This window comes from Heterodontus francisci, chromosome 10 (genome assembly GCF_036365525.1).
Source record: "Heterodontus francisci isolate sHetFra1 chromosome 10, sHetFra1.hap1, whole genome shotgun sequence".
In the NCBI taxonomy this organism is placed as follows: Eukaryota; Metazoa; Chordata; class Chondrichthyes; order Heterodontiformes; family Heterodontidae; genus Heterodontus; species Heterodontus francisci.
Window position 1 is genome coordinate 73221862 of NC_090380.1, and position 23278 is coordinate 73245139.

Sequence of the window (23278 nt, forward strand, 5' to 3'; positions counted from 1 at the left end):
TTTTGCAGTTCACAAATGGCATTATAGTTGTAGTTTCAAAATACAGCTGTACATCAGGGTGTTGGGTGAATGTTCAGTTGGAGGGGAATCAAAACCCCTGCTCTATTATACAAATGCTGCATTATCTTTTTGTCCCTAAAAGCAAGTATGTACAGCAAGTTTCTTCTGAAAAATTAACTTTCACTTTCAAGACTCAATTTTGGTATTATGTGTTCATACATTAACGAATGTGCATGTATTTTCATGCCTATGTCCTCTGCATGTATGTTCTGAGACTGGAACATGCTTTGCAAATACTGAAAAGTTAGCAAATCTGAGCAGCAATATAATTCTGGTCAATGCGATTTGTGCATTCAAAACACAAACTGATAGATTGGTATGTACAATGTAACTACAGCCTAAGATTACAAATGCAGGATGGCATATCTTCAAATATTATAATTTTATTGCATCTATTACTATTGTATGGAATGTACATATTATTTTAAACTGCAGTTATTGGAATGATTAGAATTAATATTTAGGTATAACAAACCCTCTGACATATTCACCATCAAACCATCATTTGTATTTTTTAGAAGAGATAAAATATTTTTCTTGAAAGAATACATGGAGTCTATTTTATAGTGGTATTTTTATCTGTTATTTGTCATATTTTCTTGTTGAGCAGAGAATGTTTTAGAATTAAAATAAGTTCTTGTTTGAAGATTCTGAGCATTTCTTCACCAAAATCAATATCATGATTTTCCAGTTAATTTCAATAATGTTTTGCATTAACAGATACTTTGTACATGTGCACATTTTCCAGGTGTGCTTATAATATTTATAAGATCATTTTCAAATGCATGAAAACAAAGATGCTCATTTTATCAACTTACAAGTTCTCAAAGGGTTAACATTAGTTTTTAAACCACAATTAAAACAGTGTCAAATCTTTTACAAATTTTGAACTAGCAAGTTATCAAGGAATCCACTTGCAGATGCAATCCAATGGTAATTGATTTAATTTCTTTAGAGAAGGGAAAGCTTATATGGTAAGAAGAGATTTGTTATTTACAAGTGCGTGTCTTTAGCTTTAATGTCACTGAGAGTGTGTAACTGTGCAGCACATGTGTTTACTTTCAATCAGTTCCACATATATTGCTGGTTCACGTCCAGACCTTGCAGAACCTTGCATCCCTTTCTTTGCATCTCATGTATACCCACACCAGCAGGACATAAATATAGGCTATAGCCTATAGTTGAAACTCTTGATGCAGTGACATTTTCCAAGGTCTTCAAACATCAGATCATTGCAACACAATCTAGCTGCATGATGCATGGTCACTTATTGACATACAGGATGGGCTGTAGGTTGGTCACATTTTGTATGTATTGCTTCAACTTAAAAGTTATGTCAAAAATATTTCTCTAATTGCATGACAATATGGTGAATTATGACATTGCTTTTAATACGAGGAAATATATTCCAACATCTAGCATGCAAATTTAATGTGAAATTAATATGATGTAAAGATTGTAAGTTTACCTGAAACTGACAGCATGAAAGAAACAATAAGAATTTAAAAAAAAAAGTAAACTCTTCTTTGGCCTCCTTGTCTTGGGAGACAGTGGGTAAGCGCCTGGAGGTAGTCAGTGGTTTGTAAAGCAGCGCCTGAGTGGCTATAAAGGCCAATTCTAGAGTGACAGACTCTTCCACAGGTGCTGCAGATAAAATTGGTTGTCGGGGCTGTTACACAGTTGGCTCTCTCCTTGCGCTTCTGTATCTTGTCCTGCCACATGCTAAAAAGTAAATTGATGGTAAAGATTTAACTGTGAAGCTATCATGAGACTTCCATTTGAGAAAGAATAAAAAGACAGATTATATAGGTTATGTTGCAGCAAAACTAAGTGTTATGTGCAAGAAATATGGAGTCCTCTACCAAAAGTATGGCATTTTATAGTTACAGTAACAAGGATTGTGGTAAAAAGGCTGCATTGCATGTTTGTTATTAATGGCCTTCATGCTTTTTTAGGTCTTTTAATATCCTATTTTTATCGCTTTTGATTATTTTCAAGGCTTTCTACCATACTTTGCAATAACTTTTTTAAGTACAGTGCAGAAAGTAGCTGAGACAATCTAAGAGCATATGTCAATCTTTATAAATCATTGCTGTCCTTGCATTTAAGAAAAAATACGCAGCCATTTTCTACTTTTGTTTTTGTGAATTGGTTCTATCAGAATAATTGTGAATTTTTAAAAAAAAACTTCTATGATATTTATATTACTGTCATTCGTGTAGCCTTTGATGTCCAGTTGTCATGTAATGGTTGGTCCTCATTTGAGCAGAATTAATACAGTATTTGCTGCAAATTAGTATTTTTTAGGATCAAACATAAAATAGTGATTTGTTTGGAACAGTCTTATTGCTTAAAATGCTAGCTATTTCGAGTGTACAATCTTGTAAAACAGAAATATGTGTAGACTCAAAAGGGAAGTCGCTATCATTGGAAAGAGGCTTGTTTGAAGTTTTACAAGTTTGAATCATGGGGATGTAATGATCAGTAATACAACATAAATATCCAGATTGTTCATACACATAGTTGCATATCTTCGAATGATTTCTGATGAAAACTATAGAGGGTATTTAAGAATTAACCTTACGTGGGACTTAATCCGATTGCTTAAAACTTAAACAACCTCAAGTGACTACTTCATGTCACATAGCCTTTGGTCCTGTCACATAATCCGTATGACTGCCAAGTTACATTTATTCTATTTTGTTGTATTTTGTTCTCAAATCAGAATAGTGCCCAATGTAAAGCAGAGAAACAACTAACCAGCAGTGATTTTGAAAATCAGTTTCTGATGGGAACAAAATAATTAGTTTGGGATTGTGGATTACCATTTGGTTTTATTTTTATGTAAACAGTTATTCTTTGCATATTTACATTTCATATTTAATTTGAGGAATTCCTCTTTAGGTGTCTTCATTAGCTATCAAGAAGCAGTCAAAGGCATGTTGGGATCAGCAAGTGGCACTATGGAGGGTTGGTAGGGAGGAGGAATCAAATCTGCATCCCATTATATTAATTTCCCCATGTTAATCATACTTCTGCAGAAAGGTAATATATGGAGACCAAGTGCCCACTGTTGAATTTGCTGAGGGGTGGGGGAAGGAAGTTGAAACTCGGGGCCCCAATGGGGTGATATTGGTACCTCATGGTAATCAATAAAGAGCACTGTTGGTGGTGTCCTTGGGAGATGTCCCCTTACCCCTTGCCTTTGGATACAGAGTCTCCCAGACTTGAACTGTGTCTTGTAAATAGAGACGTAGAATATAAGAGTAAAGAGCTAATGATGCACTTGTACAAAGCAATATTTTAGCCATAGTTTAGTATTGTGTACCATTTTGGGCACTCCATCTAGAAAGGATATTAAAGCCATAGAGCGTGTTTAGCTTAAATTCATCAAGATGTCAGGGATGGGGAACTATATGTATGATAGAATTGAGAGACTGGGACTCTTTTCACTGGAGCAGAGAAGGACAAGGAGATGCTACATAGTATTACAAAGTATTTTCTGCACAGAAATGGGCTTTTTGACCCAGCAGGGTCATGCTGATGTTTATGCTTCACACGAGCCTCCTTCCATCCTTCTTCATTTAATCCTCATCAATATATCCTATTCTTTTGCCCCTCATGTATTTACCTAGCTTCCCCTTAAAAGCATCTATGATATTGGACTCAACTATTTTTTGTGGTAGCAAGTTCCACACACTATCACTCTCTGGGTAAAGAGGTTTCTCCTGAATTCCCATTGGATTTATTAATGACTATCTTATATTTATAGCCCCTGGTTGTGGTCTTCCCCACAAGTGGTAACATCTTTTCTGCATCGACCCTATCAAACCCTTTCATAGTAAAGACTACAATCAAGTTACCGCTCAGTGTTCTCTTTTCTAGAGAAAATGGCCCCAACCTGTTGGGTTTATAAAATAATGAAGGGTCTTGATGGGCAGAATAGGTTAAGATAATTTCCTCTGGTTGGGGAGTTAATGACGAGTTATCGCTTTAATACTGTCAGTAAGACAGTGAGTACGTAGGTTAACGCAGAGTTGAGAGCATGGAATGGTTTGCTGCAGGAAGCAGTTGAGGCAAAGACCATTGCAGTTGTTTTAATTGAAACTTGGATAACTACTTGGAGCAGAGGAAAATACAGAACAATGGAGGAAACCAGGGCAGTGTGATGTGTTTCCAAAAAAGCAGCACACACGATGGGACATATGGCTTTCTTTAATGCTGTAAGCTTCTACAGTTCTATGATTTCTGAAAGCATTATACTGAGAAAAAATTGCCATGTTTAACTGCCTAAAACACATTCAAACAGAAATTAAAACAGAAAATGCTGGAAATACTCAGCAGGTCTGGCAGCATCTGTGGAGAGTTAATGTTTTGGGTTGTTGACCCTTCATTAGAACTGCTCTGATAAAAGGTTATTGACCTGAAACATTAACTCTGCTTCTCTCTTCACAGGTGCTGCAAGCCCTGCTGAATATTTCCAGCATTTTCTGTTTTTATTTTAGATTTCCAGCATCTGCAATATTTTGCTTTTGTATTACATATTCAAACAATGTTTGATGGCAGGTTAATAGCATACAAAGAACAACATCTTAAAGTCAGTAGAGGGTAGTCAGTATGCAGCATTAGTAGCTTGTGATGATTTAACACTGATACTACATATTGAATATTTGGATTGATACAAAGTGTTATGGTGCCACCCAGCAGCTCTTGTCCTCCCTGTGTAAATGAGGATTTCTAGTTTAAGTATGACTATCTGTTGTGTGGTCATGGTTTTGCAGAGCAGTGAGAGCCGCCTATACTCGAACACACAAAATAGGAAAGGCTCCGCCTTTCAGTACGATCATGACCAATCTTCGGCTTGAACTCCACTTTCCTGCCTGATCGCCGTATCCCTTGATTCCCTGAGAGATCAAAAATCTTTCTACCCCAGCCTTAAATGTATTCACCAATGGATCATCCACAACCCTCTCCGGTTGAGAATTTCAAAGATTCACAACTCTTTGAGTGAAGTAAATTCTCCTCATCTGAGTTCTAAACGATCAGCCCCTTATCCTGTGACTGTGCCCCCATATTTTACGTTCCTCAATCAGCGGAAACGATCTCTGTGTCTGCCCTATCGAGCCCCTTCAGAATCTTGTATGTTTCAATGAGATCACCTCTCATTCTTCTAAACTCCAGAGAATACAGGCCCAATTTACTCAGCCTCTCATTGTAGGACAATCCTCTCATCCCAGGGACCAATTTAGTGAATCTTCACTGTAACACCTCCAATGCAAGTATATCCTTTCTTAAATGTGGAGACCAAAACTGTACACAGTACTCCAGATGTGATCTCACCAAAACCCTGTACAATTGTACAAGACTTCTGTGGTCCAAACCCCTTGTAATAAAGGTCAACATGCCATTTGTTGCCTTAATTGCTTGCTTTACCTGCACGCTACCTTTCTGCGTTCCTTGTCCAAGCACATCCAAGCCTCATAGACCATCAACACTTACAAGTTTCAGACCTTTTAAAAAAAAATATTGTGCTTTTTTTTTATCCTTATGACCAAAGTGAAGAACTTCACACTTCCCTACATTATACTCCATCTGCCATTTTGTTGCCCACTCACTTAAGCTGTCTATATCTCTTTGAAACTTCTCTGTGTCCTCCCCATGGCTTATCTTTCCACCTACCATTGTATCATCAGCAAACTTGGATATGTTGCTCTTTGTCTCTCCATCTAAGTCATTAATATAAGATTGTAAATAGCTGAAGCCCAGCACTGATCCTTGCAGCACTCCACTATTCACTGCCTGCCAACTTGAAAATACAAACATATGAATTAGGAGCAGGAGTAGGCCACTCTCCCCTCAAGCCTGCTCCGCCATTCAATAAGATCATGGCTGATCTGATTGTAACCTCAATTCCACATTCCCGCCTACCCCCAATAACCTTTCACCCCCTTGATTATCAAGAATCTATCTACCTCTGCCTTAAAAATATGCAAAGACTCTGCTTGCACTGCCTTTTGAGGAAGAGAGTTCCAAAGACTGATGACCCTCTGAGAAAACATTTCTCCTCATCTCTGTCTTAAATGGGCGACTCCTTATTTTTAAACAGTGGCCCCTAGTTCTAGATTCACTCACAGGGAACATCCTTTCTACATCCACCCTGTTAAGACCCCTCAGGATCTTATGTTTCAATCAAGTCGCCTCTTACTTTTTAAAAACTCCAGTGGATACAAACCTAGCCTGTCCAACCTTTTCTCATAAGACAACCCACCCATTCCAGATATTAGTCTAGTAAACCTTCTCTGAACTGCTTCCACCGCATTTACATCCTTCCTTAAATAAGGAGACCAGTACTGTACACAGTACTCCAGATGTGGTCTCACCACTGTCCTGTATAACTGAAGCATTACCTCCCTCCTTTTGTATTCAATTCCCCTTGCAATAAATGATAACATTTAATTAGCTTTCCTAATTACTTGCTGTACCTGCAGACCAGCCTTTTGCGATTCATGCACTAGGACACCCAGATCCCTCTGCATCTCGAAGCTCTGCAATCTCTCACCATTTAGATAATATGCTTTTTTATTCTTCCTGCCAAAATAGACAATTTCACATTTTCCCACATTATAATGCATTTGCCAGATCTTTGCCCACTCACTTAACCTATCTATATCCCTTTGTAGCCTCCTTGTGTCCTCTTCCCAACTTATTTTCCTACCTATCTTTGTGTCATCAGTAAATTTAGCAGCCATATCTTCGGTCCCTTCATCCAAGTCATTTATATAAATTGTAAAAAGTTGAGGCCTCAACACTGATCCCTATGGCACACTACTAATTACATCTTGCCAAGTAGAGAATGACCCATTTATGCTTACTCTGTTTCCTGTTAGCTAGCCAATCTTCTATCCATGCCAAAATGTTACCGCATACACCGTGAGGTTTTATTTCCCGCAATAACCTTTGATGTGGCACCTTATCAAATGCCTTCTGGAAATCTAAGTACAGTACATCCACTGGTTCCCATTTATTCACAGTGCATGTTACTACTTCAAAGAACGCCAATAAATTGGTTAAACATGATTTCCCTTTCACAAAACCATATTGACTCTGCCTGATCACCTTGAATTTTTCTAATTGCCCTGCTATAACTTCTTTAATAGCTTCTAACATTTTCCCTGTGACAGGTGTTAAGCTAACTGGCCTGTAGTTTTCTGCTTTCTGTCTCCCTCCCTTTTTGAATAAAGGAGTTACATTACATTTTCCAATCTAACGGAACCTTCCCCGAATCTAGGAATTTTTGGAAAATTAAAACCAACGCATCAACTATCTTACTACCCACCTTTTTTAAGGCCCTCGGATGAAGTCCATTAGGTTCCAGGGACTTGTCAGCCCCCAGCTCCAACAATTTGCCCAGTACCACTTTCCTGATTGTAATTCTCTTGTGTTCCGCCCTCCCTTTAATTTCCTGATTTACAGCTATTTTTGAGGTGTTACTTGTATCCTCTACAAGTAGACTGATGCAAAATATGTGTTCAATTCGTCTGCCATCTCCTTAATTTCCTTTATTAATTCCCCAGACTCACTTTTTATAGGACCAATGTTCGCTTTGTTAACTTTAAAAAAAAATATATCTATAGTAACTCTTGAAATCAGTTTTTATATTCCTAGCCAGCTTTCTCTCGTACTCTAATTTTTCCCTCCTTATTAATCTTTTAGTGGTTCTTTGCTGCTTTTTATATTCTATCCAATCTTCTGACCTGCCACCCATCTTTGCGCAATTTTATGCTTTTTCTTTAAGTTTGATGCTATCTTTAACTTTTTTAGTTAACCACGGTTGGTAGGTCCTCCCCTTGGAATTTTTCTTTCCCATTGGAATGTAAATATTCTGCGTATCTTGAAATATTCCCTTAAATGTCTGCCACTGCATCTCTATTGACATATCCCTTAACCTACTTTGCCAGTTCACTTTTGTTGACTCTGCTTTCATGCCCTCTTAATTATCCTTAAGTTTAAAATACTAGTCTTTGACCCACTCTTTGCTTCCTGTCCGTTAACCAATCCTCTATCCATGCTAATATATTACCCCCCAACTCTGAGCCCTTATCTTGCCTGTTAACCTTTTGCGTGGCACCCTATCGAATGCCTTTTGGAAATCCAAGTTCCCCTTTACCTACCCTACCAGTTACGTCCTCTAAACATTCTAATAAATTTGTCAAACAGAGTTTCCCTTTACTGAAACCATGTTAACTTGTTCTCATCATACTGTGCTTTTCTAACTACATGTTCAGACTTCTTAATAATAGATTCCAGCATTTTTCAAACGACTGATAGGCTAACTGGCCTGTAGTTCCCTGTTTTCTCTCTCCCTCCTTTCTTGGAAAGCTGTGTAACATTTGCCAACTTCCAATCTGATGGAACTCTTGATGTTGTAAAGGATGGACTGTAGCATAGAGTGAAGCACTTTCATGTTGTCTACTGGCTTTGGGTATTATATCCAAATGTGAGAAGAAAAACTCTTCTCTGCAACCTGGAAAACAGGATCATATTCCTTTACTTGGTGGATACAGGCTATTTCGAACACCGAAGTTGCCAATGGTAATGAGTAGAGCTGCACATTCCCATTCTTAAAGCTTCTTCAGTTTTGTCGATCTGCGTGCCTACATAATATGGATCACCAAGACAAGTAAGCAGAATGCCTTTGACTGAAGGTAGCTTAGTATCCTTTATAAAGCATTGGTGAATGTAAGGCAAAAGTCTATCTTAAATGGAGTTATTGATTTGATCTTTTCAGGCCTGAAGTCACATTTGTTTGCTGATTGTCCAAACGTTTGACTCTGATTCTGTCACTTTTTTATGTTTTAGAAGGGCATTTATCTACTACGGCAAAGTGTCTAGAGATGTCTAGGATTCATGCTTGTAACTTCATGTTGGACTTTGACAGAATTACTCTCTTTCTGGGATATGGTAATAACATTGTGGTGAGATGCTGCTTTGCTCTAAAATCAAATTGGTGACAAAGTTGCAAATTTCTGCAATTGAAATTTTCCTGTAGCTTTTCTTCACTGATTTCTATGAGCTAAGGGAAATATGCAACAGTGAATATGAGCTGCCTTACCGAATTCATGCATCCCACAAACAGATGACTTTCGTTTTTCTTGAGCAAGCATATGCTGAAATCATATGCAAGTACAACTGTAATCTGTCTTCTACCCTTCCTCAAAATTAATGTAGATGGTAGAATGCTGGAGCTGGCTGGTTAATATTGATCCATTTTAAAACATCCTGCTATGCTTTTATTTTCAGAATAATTAGTCACAGAACATAACTTTAGGTACGGTCATCGATGCAGCTTTGATTTTTTTTGCGTATTTAGTCTTTGTGACCTTGTCTGCAGTCAAGTGGCATAGTATGTTTAAGGAAAACGGGGGTGGGAGAGAAGGTGCAATTTGTAACTGAACCTGACTCTCTCTCTTCAGTGGGATAGGTCGTAATTATGTGTGGGCCTCGCAGCGAGCGAGCATTCTTGCAGAGTTTGGCTCTCTTCATTTGGAGTTCCTCCACATTTCCTGTTTATTGGGGAATCCTGTTTATGAGGAGAAGGTAAAATCTGTGGTTACATGTTTGGGAGCAGATATGCCCAGTATTGATGTGCAACACTAAACTGCATTGCATGATTCTGAGAGTGGTCATGTTAACAGTTTGTTGCTGTTCCTGTTGGTGTTTGTTTTTAATTTTTTTTTCTAACCCATTCTAGAGATATTTCCCATATGAACTCTGTTTTTAGCCAGAATTCCTTTTACCAAGTATTAGCCAAGATAGTTTATTTTTTCACAAGTAGTTGGCATAGCTAATTGAGGGAGGTCATTTGTTGATGTGGCATAAAGTTTTGATCTTAGAGTATGACATTTTACCTGGGTTAAACTTCAGTGATGAATAATATGTTCATTATTCAATTAATTACTTAATGGGTAGAAGTAGAATTATTAATTTTCAGTTTGAGTTTTGCTCATAGACAGAAAATGCACACTCAACACTGTTGAGAAGTTTATTAATTGACTGTCCAGAAATAAATCTTTTTCATCAGAATGGTGTGTCAGCATGGTTCAGTTGGTAGCACAATTACTTCTGAATTAGGGCTTTGAGCTAATAATCTGAACCATCACAGTGCCTTATTGTTGGAATTGTTCTCCTTCATTGAGATGACAAATGGAAGTCCTGGCTATCTTTATTGGTTTAGGTTAAAGATCAAGATCCCAAAGCATTACTTGATGACTTAAAAGGAACTTCTGTTCGTGTCCTGGATGACCTTATTTGTTCAGCCAATACATTAAAAAAAAATCAACTTGTCATTCAACCTGTTTGTGGAATCTTACTGTGCATAAAATGGCTACCATGTTTGCCTGTAGAAGTCACCGTATTTGAATGCATGTGAAATACTTGGAGCTGTTTGGGAGATAATCTATAGCTTAAATTCAAATTTTTATTGTCTTCCTACTCACTCTGTTATTCAGCTGATCAGGTTTTTTTTTCTAATATTTACTCTTTTAATCCTTGAACACTTCCGTGCCAATACTCCTGGAGTCCTCCACAGTGAGAGATTTGCACAGCCTTGGTTGATTGTCCCATGAGTAGTTGTTTAAATGTATCTCATTTAATTGATTGTGGGCGTGAAATACAGTATCACTCAAATGTGTTTTGTGCACTATCCTAATATCACTTGCATTTAGCAGCGGTGCTAAATTGAGCCAGTTATATTGCATCCAACTATTAACAGCCATTGCATCACCCAATGCCTTTCCAAAGTTAATAAAAGTCATCATAAGGTGTTTCCATTGTAGACCTGGAAGCTGGATTATCTGTTCTTTTTATATACTTGTTTCCTTAATATCTTATCTCGAGTAGCTTAAGAGATGTGTAGACACAGTAAAGCTTTTACTGGTAGCCCTTTAATTGTTTCAAAGACCTTGACTCTGAGCATCAATTAGAAATAGGTCCCCACCATTTTGCATAAGCGATCTCCTCTCGCAATTGATCGTGTGGTAGAGGATGTTCAGATGTTGTACCTACACCTGGAAATGTTCCAGTTAATTGCCAACCTTTGGAAAAATGGTGACTGTTAAAGCCTGCTTTTGCCCCTGATGGCAGATACCTTGGTTAATTTCTGCATGAGATGCACTAAGAGATTATAACACAAAATAGAAGTAGTTTTGCAGCGTTCTACTAAATCAGTTGTTTTTAGCCTAGAACAGTAGCTAATCTGCCTACAGTTAGATTCCACAAATGAAGTAAATGACCAGTGAACCTGTTTTGGTGGTGTTGGCCATATACCAGGCAGTATCCCTCTCTTCTCCGAATAATACCATGAGATTTCTTTACATTCAGCTGAGTAGCCACCTCTGAAGGACAGCGCCTCCAACTTCCTCAATATTGCATTGATGTGTCAAAACAGATTGCGCATTGAAGTCCTGGTCCAGAGCTTGAGCCCACAATACTGAACTACAAGGCCTTATTGAAATTAGCTGCACTTGATTTGATTCTGATGGGGCAGTCTTATGACAATTTCATTTGGACCAAAAAAATTGTCCTGCGTGAGTTAATTTGCCGCCACACCACATTTTCACTTCAGCTGTGTAGATGCCTTGAGTCCTAAGTTACTCTGCCTTTTAAGCGCAATTTAAGCTGCCTTTTGCAGTTTTGCTTTGTGCAAGCACCCAAAGCATAGCAGGAACAAATAATGGTTGACCGTATCCATTACCATCTTGAAAGAAGAAGCCTGCGTTAACAGTCGTCTTAGCACCTCCTAATTAGGTTCTGATTGATTTTTATATGCATCTGCTACATGGAGCAATATTTATACATTTACGAAGCGTTAATATCTATACACAACAATGCTTGAAACATAACATTTCTGGTAACTGGTGTTCAGTTATTTGTGGATTTTTCCTCTTCCTAAATCTATACTTCTATGGTATGCTTTTAGTGTGGGGAAGGCGTGAAGTGAAAATAGATTACCTACTTGGTAGAACTGTCTTAAAAATGCTTTTTTTCACAATACAGTCCCAGCCATCGGCATTGCAGTGATATTGTTTTTAGGGAGTTAGTCCTAAGTGAAGTTCAACTTCATTTAAAAAAAAAAAAATTGCAACAGCGGAACAGAACCTGGAGCCTTAAACAGTGTAGGAGTGCAAGGCATTTCACAATGACAGCATTTTCTTGTACATGCTCAAGTTCTGATGAAAACCATGAGCTATCAAACTAGGTAATATTTCTACGATGTGTGGAGGATGCATATCATTTAACGAAAGATCGTCTACCCAGTAAGGACTTTTTCTATCACCTTTCAGTTATTTTAAAATATAAAATCTTAAATTAAGACCAGAATTGATGATCAGTTTCCCACGTTTGTGTTTGCATAGATTCCGCCTTGTTACTTGCAGTATATATATATGTAGTTGATATTTTGGCTGGAAGCAGGCTAGACCAAAGCAGAAGCTGGGTTCAAGGTCAGAGTTTGGGTTTCATATGGATAACACTTGTCTGTAATGGTTGGCAAGGTTGAAGTTGAGCCCAGTGTTAGACGTGGGCTTTTTAGGCTGGGGCTGGGCCGAGAATCAAGGGCATAGTATGGTTGATGTTCAGACTTGCAGCAGGGAAACGATACAAAGAGTTGGTCTGAGACTAGCTGACACTAGGTGTGGGATCCTAAATGACTACTGGATGATGAGAATAAAGTTAGCAGCAACCAATAGAGGTACCAGGGAGCAGTGACCATTGAAAAGAGGTTATTAATACCAACAACAGGGGAACAAAGAACAGTACAGCACAGGAACAGGCCATTCGGCCCTCCAAGCCTGCGCCGATCTTGATGCCTGCCGAAACTAACACCTTCTGCACTTCCGGGGCCCATATGCCTCTATTCCCTTCCTATTCATATATTTGTCACGATGTCTCTTAAACGTCGCTATCGTATCTGCTTCCACCACCTCCCCTGGCAGCAAGTTCCAGGCACTCACCACCCTCTGTGTAAAGAAAAAAAAAAACCTGCCTCGCACGTCCCCTCTAAACTTTGCCTCTCGCACCTTAAACCTATGTCCCCATGTAACTGATTCTTCCACCCTGGGAAAAAGCTTCTGACTATCCACTCTGTCCATGCCGCTCATAACTTTGTAAACCTCTATCATGTCGCCCCTCCACCTCCGTCGTTCCAGTGGAAACAGTCTGAGTTTATCCAACCTCTCCTCATAGCTAATGCCCTCCAGACCAGGCAACATCCTGGTAAACCTCATCTGTACCCTCTCCAAAGCCTCCACGTCCTTCTGGTAGTGTGGCGACCAGAATTGAACGCAATATTCTAAGTGTGGCCTAACTAAGGTTCTGTACAGCTGCAACGTGACTTGCCAATTTTTGTACTCTATGCCCCGACCGATGAAGGCAAGCATGCCGAATGCCGCCTTGACTACCTTATCCACCTGCGTTGCCACTTTCAGTGACCTGTGGACCTGTACGCCCAGATCTCTCTGTCTGTCAATACTCCTAAGGGTTCTGCCATTTACTGTATACCTCCCACCTGCATTAGACCTTCCAAAATGCATTACCTCACATTTGTCCGGATTAAACTACATCTGCCATTTCTCCGCCCAAGTCTCCAACCGATCTATATCCTGCTATATCCTCTGACAATCCTCATCATTATCCGTAACTCCACCAACCTTTGTGTCGTCCGCAAACTTACTAATCAGACCAGCTACATTTTCCTCCAAATCATTTATATATACTACAAACAGCAAAGGTCCCAGCACTGATCCCTTCGGAACACCACTAGTCACATCCCTCCATTCAGAAAAACACCCATCCACTGTTACCCTCTGTCTTCTGTGACAGAGCCAGTTCTGTATCCATCTTGCCAGCTCACCTCTGATCCCGTGTGACTTCACCTTTTGTACCAGTCTGCCATGTGGGACCTTGTCAAAGGCTTTACTAAAGTCCATATAGACAACATCCACCGCCCTTCCCTCATCAATCATCATCGTCACTTTCTCAAAAAACTCAATCAAATTAGTAAGACATGACCTCCCCTTCACAAAACCATGCTGTCTCTCGCTAATAAGTTCTTTTGTTTCCAAATGGGAGTAAATCCTGTCCCGAAGAATCCTCTCTAATAGTTTCCCTGTCACTGATGTAAGGCTCACCAGCCTATAATTTCCTGGATTATCCTTGCCACCCTTCTTAAACAAAGGAACAACATTGGCTATTCTCCAGTCCTCTGGGACCTCACCTGTAGCCAATGAGGATGCAAAGATTTCTGTCAAGGCCCCAGCAATTTCTTCCCTTACCTCCCTCAGTATTCTAGGGTAGATCCCATCAGGCCCTGGGGACTTATCTACCTTAATGCTTTGCAAGACACCCAACACCTCCTCCTTTTTGATAATGAGATGACTGAGACTATCTGCACTCCCTTCCCTCGGCTCATCATCCACCAAGTCCTTCTCCTTGGTGAATACTGATGCAAAGTACTCATTTAGCACCTCACCCATTTCCTCTGGCTCCACGCATAGATTCCCATCTCTGTCCTTGAGTGGGCCAACCCTTTCCCCGGTTACCTTCTTGCTCTTTATATATGTATAAAAAGTCTTGGGATTTTCCTTAATCCTGTTTGCCAATAACTTTTCATGACCCCTTTTAGCCCTCCTAACTCCTTGCTTAAGTTCCTTCCTACTGTCTTTATATTCCTCAAGTGCTTCATCTGTTCCTAGCCTTCCAGCCCTTACAAATGCTTCCTTTTTCTTTTTGACTAGGCTCACAATACCCCGTGTTATCCAAGCTTCCCGAAACTTGCCAAACTTGTCTGTCTTCCTCACAGGAACATGCTGGTCCTGGATTCTAATCAGCTGACGTTTGAAAGAATCCCACATGTCAGATGTTGATTTACCCTCAAACAGCCGCCCCCAATCTAAATTCTTCAGTTCCTGCCTAATATTGTTATAATTAGCCTTCCCCCAATTTAGCACGTTCACCCGAGGACTACTCTTATCCTTATCCACAAGTCCCTTAAAACTTATGGAATTATGGTCACTGCTCCCGAAATGCTCCCCTACTGAAACTTCGACCACCTGGCCGGTCTCATTCCCCAATACCAGGTCCAGAATGGCCCCATCCCTCGTTGGACTATCTACATACTGTTTCAAGAAGCCCTCCTGGATGCTCCTCACAAATTCTGCCCCATCCAAGCCCCTAGCACTAAGTGAGTCCCAGTCAATATTGGGGAAGTTAAAATCACCCACCACTACAACCCTGTTACCTTTACATCTTTCCAAAATTTGTCTACGTATCTGCTCCTCTACCTCCTGCTGGCTGTTGGGAGGCCTGTAGTAAACCGCCAACATTGTGACTGCGCCCTTCCTATTCCTGAGCTCCACCCATATTGCCTCCCTGCATGACCCCTCTGAGGTGTCCTCCCGCAGTACAGCTGTGATATTCTCCTTAACCAGTAATGCAACTCCCCCACCCCTTTTACATCGCCCTCTATCCCGCCTGAAGCTTCTAAAGCCTGGAACATTTAGCTGCCAGTCCTGCCCTTCCCTCAACCAAGTCTCTGTAATAGCAACAACATCATATTTCCAAGTACTAATCCAAGCTCTAAGTTCATCTGCCTTACCTGTTATACTTCTCGCATTGAAACAAATGCACTTCAGACCACCAGTCCCGCTGTGCTCAGCAACATCTCCCTGCCTGCTCTTCCTCTTAGTGCTACTGGCCTTATTTACTATGTCCTCCTCATTTACTTCACTAGCTGTCCTACTGCTCTGGTTCCCACCCCCCTGCCACACTAGTTTAAACCCTCCTGAGTGACGCTAGCAAACCTTGCAGCCAGGATATTAGTGCCCTTCCAGTTTAGATGCAACCCGTCCTTGTACAGGTCCCATCTGTCCCTGAAGAGAGGCCAGTGGTCCAGATATCTTAAACCCTCCCTTCTACACCAGCTGCTCAGCCATGTGTTTAGCTGCACTATCTTCCTATTTCTAGCCTCACTGGCACGTGGCACAGGGAGCAATCCAGAGATTACAACCCAAGAGGTCCTGTTTTTTAACTTACTACCTACCTCCCTAAACTCCCCTTGCAGGACCTCATCACTCTTCCTGCCTATGTCATTGGTACCGATGTGTACCACAACCTCTGGCTGTTCACCCTCCCCCTTCAGAATGCAGTTATGTGGCTTTCATGGTCTATTCAGCTCAGTATAAATGAACACATAGCTGAGGATGGACTGATATTTGCATAGATGCAGAAACTAAGCAGTTTTGATTTGTCATTTTAGTAAAACTGAAATCGATGGTAAAATTGAAAATTCCAGTTGATAGAGTACCTTCTAAAGAAAAGTATAACAGTTTTTAAAGGTAGGAATGAGGGATGGTTGTAAATATAGACTTTCAAAAAATGTATAACTGTTTTGCATGGTAAAATGTCATAGCCATCCGTATAATATGTGCTTTTGAGGGAGGGGGGTATATCTAATGACAGCTTTTACACGACAATTAACAAAAATTGTTACAAGAAAACAATTATAAGCAATTAAGATGAAATAGAAATTATGACAGATATGATGCCACTGTTGGTCACCGAATATTTATTTTGAGCATCCAGGTGTCGACATTGAAGGATTTCTTTTCTCCCTGAAATGGCTATTTATGGTATCCCTGTTTATGTAGTCATTAGAATCTGTTTGCTTGCAGTTTTCAGTGTGCCTTAACCATCTGATAACTGGCTTTGCTCTTCTGTTTGTGATTATATGTTTGTTCTTGCCTGGGTTCTTGATTTGCCAGTGGTGTTGGACGGAACTGGGGCTGGGCATCTGCTGGGAGTAGCATTTTGTCTGAATTTGGGACTCTGCATTTGGAGTTTGTGCATCTCAGCTTCCTGACAGGAGATCCCATCTACTACAAAAAAGTAAGTGAGTGCTAGACACACTTATTATATAGTGCTACCCTAATCATAATGCTCTATTTTTAAAATGTGAGAAACTATTGAACATTAACTTCCAACTTTCTGTACTTAATATTGGGTTGTGGGAGTATATTAAACAGTTGCTTGAATTTTGAGGAACTGTTTGAGAGTTCATCTTGGATGACAAATTAAAGTCCTATTCATGAATGAAAAATGCATGAAATCCTGACCACAACTATAGGCATGTACTTCAAGCCTGTAACTTAAAGGAGAAAGGCAAGACTGACGACTCGTAATTTTGTGGATTTGGATTCACATCCCCAAGATCATGATTTGAAATCCCACAGTCATGCTACAAAATTCAATTTAATAAATGAACAGAAAAGCAGCCAGATTGTCATTTAAAAAAAATCCAACTGGTTTGGTAATGCTCTTCAGGGATGGAACCTGCCACCTGCACCCCATGTTAGTCCTTCACTTAGTCTTAATGCCCTTAGAACAAATATGGATGGATAATAAGTGCTGCCTACATCCCAAGAATTGCAAAAATGAAGACTAGATGTCCTTGCTGCTTTCATATTTTGGAGATTCTGGAAAATGTTGCTTGGTTAGCACACAGCTTTGTGTATGGAGAACTGAAACAACAATCCTTCAATTAGTGTAATTTTAGCCATGAATTACATAAATGGTTGTTTGAGTACAGAATATTCATTGCAAAATTTAAATTATGTATGTTCATTATAACTAAAGCTATTTTGAAATAGAATTGGAGTAATATGTAGAACCGTTGCATTCTTGACCTATAATCTTGGAATTAACAAAAATCTCATTCAGGTTTAGGGGTGGTTCTTAAACCGTTAAATTTGAATCTATAGTAACATAGCTGTCTTAATCAAAGGCCATGTAGTTAATCTGAGGCATAAATGGAATGATACTTAAACATTCCAATTTCGTGACTGATGAGATTCCTTCGTTGTCAGCGACCAGACCTTGCCTATTGACTCACAGCAAGCACACACCTGCACACTAATGCATGGTACTAGTATTGATGGTGAGTAGGTTATTTGATAATCTTGCCTCAGGAGAATGGTAGTACGTAGAGGATAGACCTGGTAGCCTAGTAATCTCAGTTTCCCAGTCAGATGTTCCGGGGGTTGAAGTCCCAGGACTGCTTGATATTTGAATCTGTTTGTCTTAATTCCACATTTGTCTGTGTTTGTGAAGGAGTAGTTTTAACAGTAGTAATGATGAAGGCTTGGACTTGGATCACCTGTACTCTTAGCTGAAAGACATGAAAGGCGGGCGATGAGAAAGATGATTGCTAAATTTTTGGAAATAATGTAGTAAAAGAACATTGATAATTGAAAATGAGTGCAAATAGTACAACAATTGATGAAATATATTTTGAAATTAATTGCAGGTGTTGCATATTCGGAAGTTGTTGCAGAAAATGGATAGACCTAATGGTCTGTATCCCAACTACCTTAATCCGAGGACAGGGCGATGGGGCCAACGTGAGTACTATTTTGTATTTGAAGAATAATTGTGCACATGACTGAGAGTCAGATATTAGATCATGATAATTGTGCAAGATGCTTTTGAAATATAATGCATTTAATGTTTTTTTAAATCCCGTACAATAGGTTGTTTCCTTATACTCTGTAGGGCTAATTTTGGAAGGTTCTGCTCTGAGCATGGAGCTCAGGTAACCGATGTACACATCGTAAAATCAGAGCTACAGCTCCATCTCTGCTACCAGATTCAATGGTAGTGATGCTGAGAGAACACACAGGGCCTTTTAAAATTGTACCTTATAGTTATTTGATGCTGAAAGTAGTCAATTCTAATTACCTAGCTGTAATGTTCAAAAACATTGTATGTGTTTTTTGAGTTCAAGGTTTAACCATTTTGAGTCCTCTTCTATCAGGCTGATGATTAACAATGTTGTTTCCCCTTTTCCTTTTGTCACTTTTTACTTCACCTTTTTAAAAAAAAAGATACAAACCGATAGTGCTTCAAAAGACTGAACCTATGCATGGTGCTGAAGACCTTTTCTTTTCCCTTTCTTACAAAAAGGACCTGATGTAATTGAGAGAGATACTGATCTTGACTGAGACGAGTGAAAGTGAGTCAACAGCCCATTTTACATCCCTCTTTTTATTTTCATTGACTTCTTTAGAAATAAAAATTGGGAGAGATGCAAATGGGCTGCCAACTTGCTCTCATTTTCACTGTCCAAAATTTACTCCAGATATATTGTTGGGCAGGCTAACATAAATTATGATAACTAGCTGGCAAACATGAATTCGAAAAAGTCTGAAATGTGTGCTGATGTTCTGGACCCAGTATTAACTTTGTGCATTTACGTACTTTGGTAAGTTCTCCTTTGAGTGTTTGTGCTGGCTAATCGAATATTTTTCCAATTCTGTATGTTGATGATCAATACCTCTGCATTGGTTTCGATCAGAGATGATATGATTTCGATCTAAAACAAAGCTCTCTCTTCTACTCCTTAATAACCCATATTAAATCAAAACTTCTGGCCAGAATGCCAGCTGCAGTACCTTTCTCATTTGTTATGCTGATTATTAATTGACTTCTCCCCAGCTCCTGATATATGCAGAATCATAAGCAATTTTCTTTGTAAGTCTTGACTATTAAGAGCTGCGTTGTAAATGTCAGGTTCCTTTTGTATATATTCCTGTTAAAGTATCAGCAGTTGCCTCAAGTGTAGAATTGACGAGATCAAAATGATTCAGAAATCAATAACAGCAAATAATAAATTATTAGCACTGGGTATTATCAAGAGTTCCAATATCCTATGTTAGTTTACATCATTCCTGTGATTGAACCTTATAGAATGTTACTTGCTTTCCACTCCTTTCTGTTCCATTTTTTTCATCTTTTTCTTTATTGAGGCTGAAATAGCTCACAAGTAATTGTGCTTGTCCATCAGTTTCATCAATGTAAAGATAGAAGCTTATCTTAATACTAATATAGGAATAATTTTCCTACAGTTTTATATTAATTGTGTCAACCAATTTAAAGTTTATATTGTGTAATATTACTACAGTGATGAGGCAGTAGCAGTTATGATATCATAGTTGTTGCAATGATCTAAGTTAATAGCCATGCACATGGTTAAGTACTCTTTGCCAGTAGTCAAAGCATTAGCAAAAGGGCATAATTAATTAATGTAAAAAAAATATTTAGCAGGGACTTGCAGCTTTTTGATGACATTAAGTGAGTCAGGCAGCAACAAATAGTGGGTTCTTAGACAGGCTTCATTACGTATTACTGGGAGGTTTGGCAATGGGGTTAGTTTTCTCCTACATACAATCATACGAATTAGGAGAAGGAGGAGGAGTAGGCCACTTGCCCCTTGAGCATGTTCCACCATTCAATAAAATCATGGCTGATCTGATTATAGCCTCAACTCCACATTCCCGCCTACCCCTGATAACCTTTCACTCCCTTGCTTATCAATAATCTATCTACCTCTGCCTTAAAAATATTCAAAGACTCTGCTTCCACCGCCTTTTAAGGAAGAACGACTCACGACCCTCAGAAAAAAAATTCTCCTCATCTCTGTCTTAAACGGGCGACCCCTTATTTTTAAACAGTGACCCCAGTTCAAGATTCTCCCAGAAGAGGAAACATCCTTTCCACATCCACCCTGTCAAGACCCCACAGGCTCTTGTGTTTCAATCAAGTCGCCACTTACTTTTATAAACTCCAGTGGATACAAGTCTAGCCTGTCCAACCTTTTCTCATAAGACAACCCACCCATTCCAGGTATTAGTCAGTAAACCTTCTCTGAACTGCTTCCACCGCATTTACATCCTTCCTTAAATGAGGAGACCAGTACTGTACACAGTACTCCAGATGTGGTCTCACCACCGTCCTGTATAACTGAAGCATTACCTCCCTACGTTTGTATTCAATTCCCCTTGCAATAAATGATAACATTCTATTAGCTTTCCTAATTACTTTCTGTACCTGTAGACTAACCTTTTGCGATTCATGCACTAGGACACCCAGATCCCTCTGCATCTCAGATCTCTGCAATCTCTCACCATTTAGATAATATGCTTTTTTTATTCTTCCTGCCAAAATGAACAATTTCACATTTTCCCATATTATACTGCATTTGCCAGATCTTTGCCCACTCACTTAACCTATCTATATCCCTTTGTAGCCTCCTTGTGTCCTCTTCCCAACTTATTTTCCTACCTATCTTTGTTATCAGCAAATTTAGCAGCCATATCTTCGGTTCTTTCATCCAAATCATTTATGTAAATTGTATAAAGTTGAGGCCTCAGCACTGATCCCTGTGGCACACCATTCGTTAAATCCTGCCTGCCAGAAAATGACCCATTTATGCCTACTCTCTGTTTCTTGTTAGCTAGCCAATCTTCTATCCATGCCAATATGTTACTCCCTACACCAGGAGCTTTTATTTTCTGCAATAATCTTTGATGGTGACGCCTTATCAAATGCCTTCTGTAAATCTGAGTACAGTACATCCACCAATTCCCCTTTATTCACAGCACGTTACTTCATGTTAAATTGATTAGATGTAGTTTCTTTTTCACAAAACCATGTTGACTCTTCCTGATTACTGATACGACAGAGGCGGGAGAACTGCACTGTCTTTTCTAGTTCCAATTCTCCACAGATCACAAAATATATTTTTTAAAATTTTTATCCAGTTACCGGTGCAGTAACTTTACTCTTTATCCCAGAATAAAATACACCAACCAGATTTCTTTAGTAAACAACAAAATTATCAGGTTATTATAAAACAAAACTTAACCACTAACAAAGAAAAGCATTAACACACAGACTGAAATATGAAAGTTCCCCTTTTTAAATTCCCCACACACAAACTCAGACACGCTGAAAAAAAGAGAAATTCTCTCTGCAGAGTAACATGTGCTGTGAATAAAGGGAAATTGGTAGATTTACTGTACTTAGATTTACAGAAGGCATTTGATAAGGGAATTAATTGGTGGATGTACTGTACTTAGATTTACAGAAGGCATTTGATAAGGGAATTAATTGGTGGATGTACTGTACTCAGATTTACAGAAGGCATTTGATAAGGCGTCACATCAAAGGTTATTGTGGATAATAAAAGCTCCTGGTGCAGGGAGTAACATGTTGGCATGGACAGAAGATTGGCTAGCTAACAAGAAACGAATGGTGTGCCACAGTTAGAAAGAAAGGAGAAAAAAAAAGAATACTTTGGCTAAATACTTGCTAATTCATGAAGAAAAAAGAGAATATTCAAAAAGATGTCATTGTCCCTTTTGATCTGGCGTCCCAAATACACATAGACGGCTGTCACTGGGATCTTTCTAGAGCAGGTCTTTTCAGGTGATGTTGAGGATCAGTTTTACAGGCTTGCCAGGAGAAATGCAGCATCAGTTTCTCTATTAAACTTGATTCTCAGGAGGTTCTCAGAGATGGAAGAGGGTGAGCTGATGGCTGCTCTCATGACTGGTTTTCTCCAACTGTCTTCAAAACAGTTCACACCCCAATACACTGTCCAAAGCAATACCAAAAACCAATATCTCAAGAGTCAAGTCTCTTGACCCCTATAAATCTTGACCTGTCACTTCTCTGTAAACATCTTCCCCAGGTCACTAAGGTTTCTGTTGTTTATTGCTTAAAGCGCATGACTTCCAGCAGGGCTGTTTTTAAACAACATCGCTGTGTCCTTTCAATGAACTGTCAACAACAAAGCAAAGTCCAGCTTCTATGAAATCTTCAGCCATCCAATGAATCCATCTCCACAATTTAAATATAAGTCCTCAAAAGCATATACTTTTTTAAAAGAAAAGCACCTTCACAACATTGCCTCGAATTTTTCTGACTGCCCTGCTATATCATCCTTAATAATAGCTTCTAACATTTCCCCCATGACAGATGTTAAGTTAACTGGCCTGTAGTTCCTGCTTTCTGTCTCCCTCCCTTTTTGCAAAAAGGAGTTACTTTCACTATTTTTCAATCCAATAGAACCATCACTGAATCTCAGGAATTTTGGAAAATTAAAACCAACACATCAGCTGTCTTACTAGCCGCTTTCTTTAGGACCCTGGGATTTGTCAGTCCGCAGCTTCAACAATTTGCTCAGTACCGTTTCCCTGATTTGTAATTTTCTTGTGTTCCTTCTTCCCTTCCATCTCCTGATTTACAGCTATTTCTGGGATGTTACTTGTATCCTCAATAGTGAAGACCGATGCAAAATACCTATTCAATTCATCTGCCATTTCCT

General features: G+C 39.2%; 1 protein-coding gene across 1 annotated transcript in view; it reads left to right on the plus strand.

Moving 5' to 3' along the window:
- Positions 1 to 23278, plus strand: part of man1a2 (mannosidase, alpha, class 1A, member 2) — a 168879-nt gene that overhangs the window by 110567 nt on the left and 35034 nt on the right. The window contains exons 7-8 of the mRNA XM_068040743.1: positions 16878 to 17001; positions 18419 to 18512. Coding sequence (XP_067896844.1) covers positions 16878 to 17001; positions 18419 to 18512 — 218 coding nt within the window. The remainder of the gene's footprint in view (positions 1 to 16877; positions 17002 to 18418; positions 18513 to 23278) is intronic.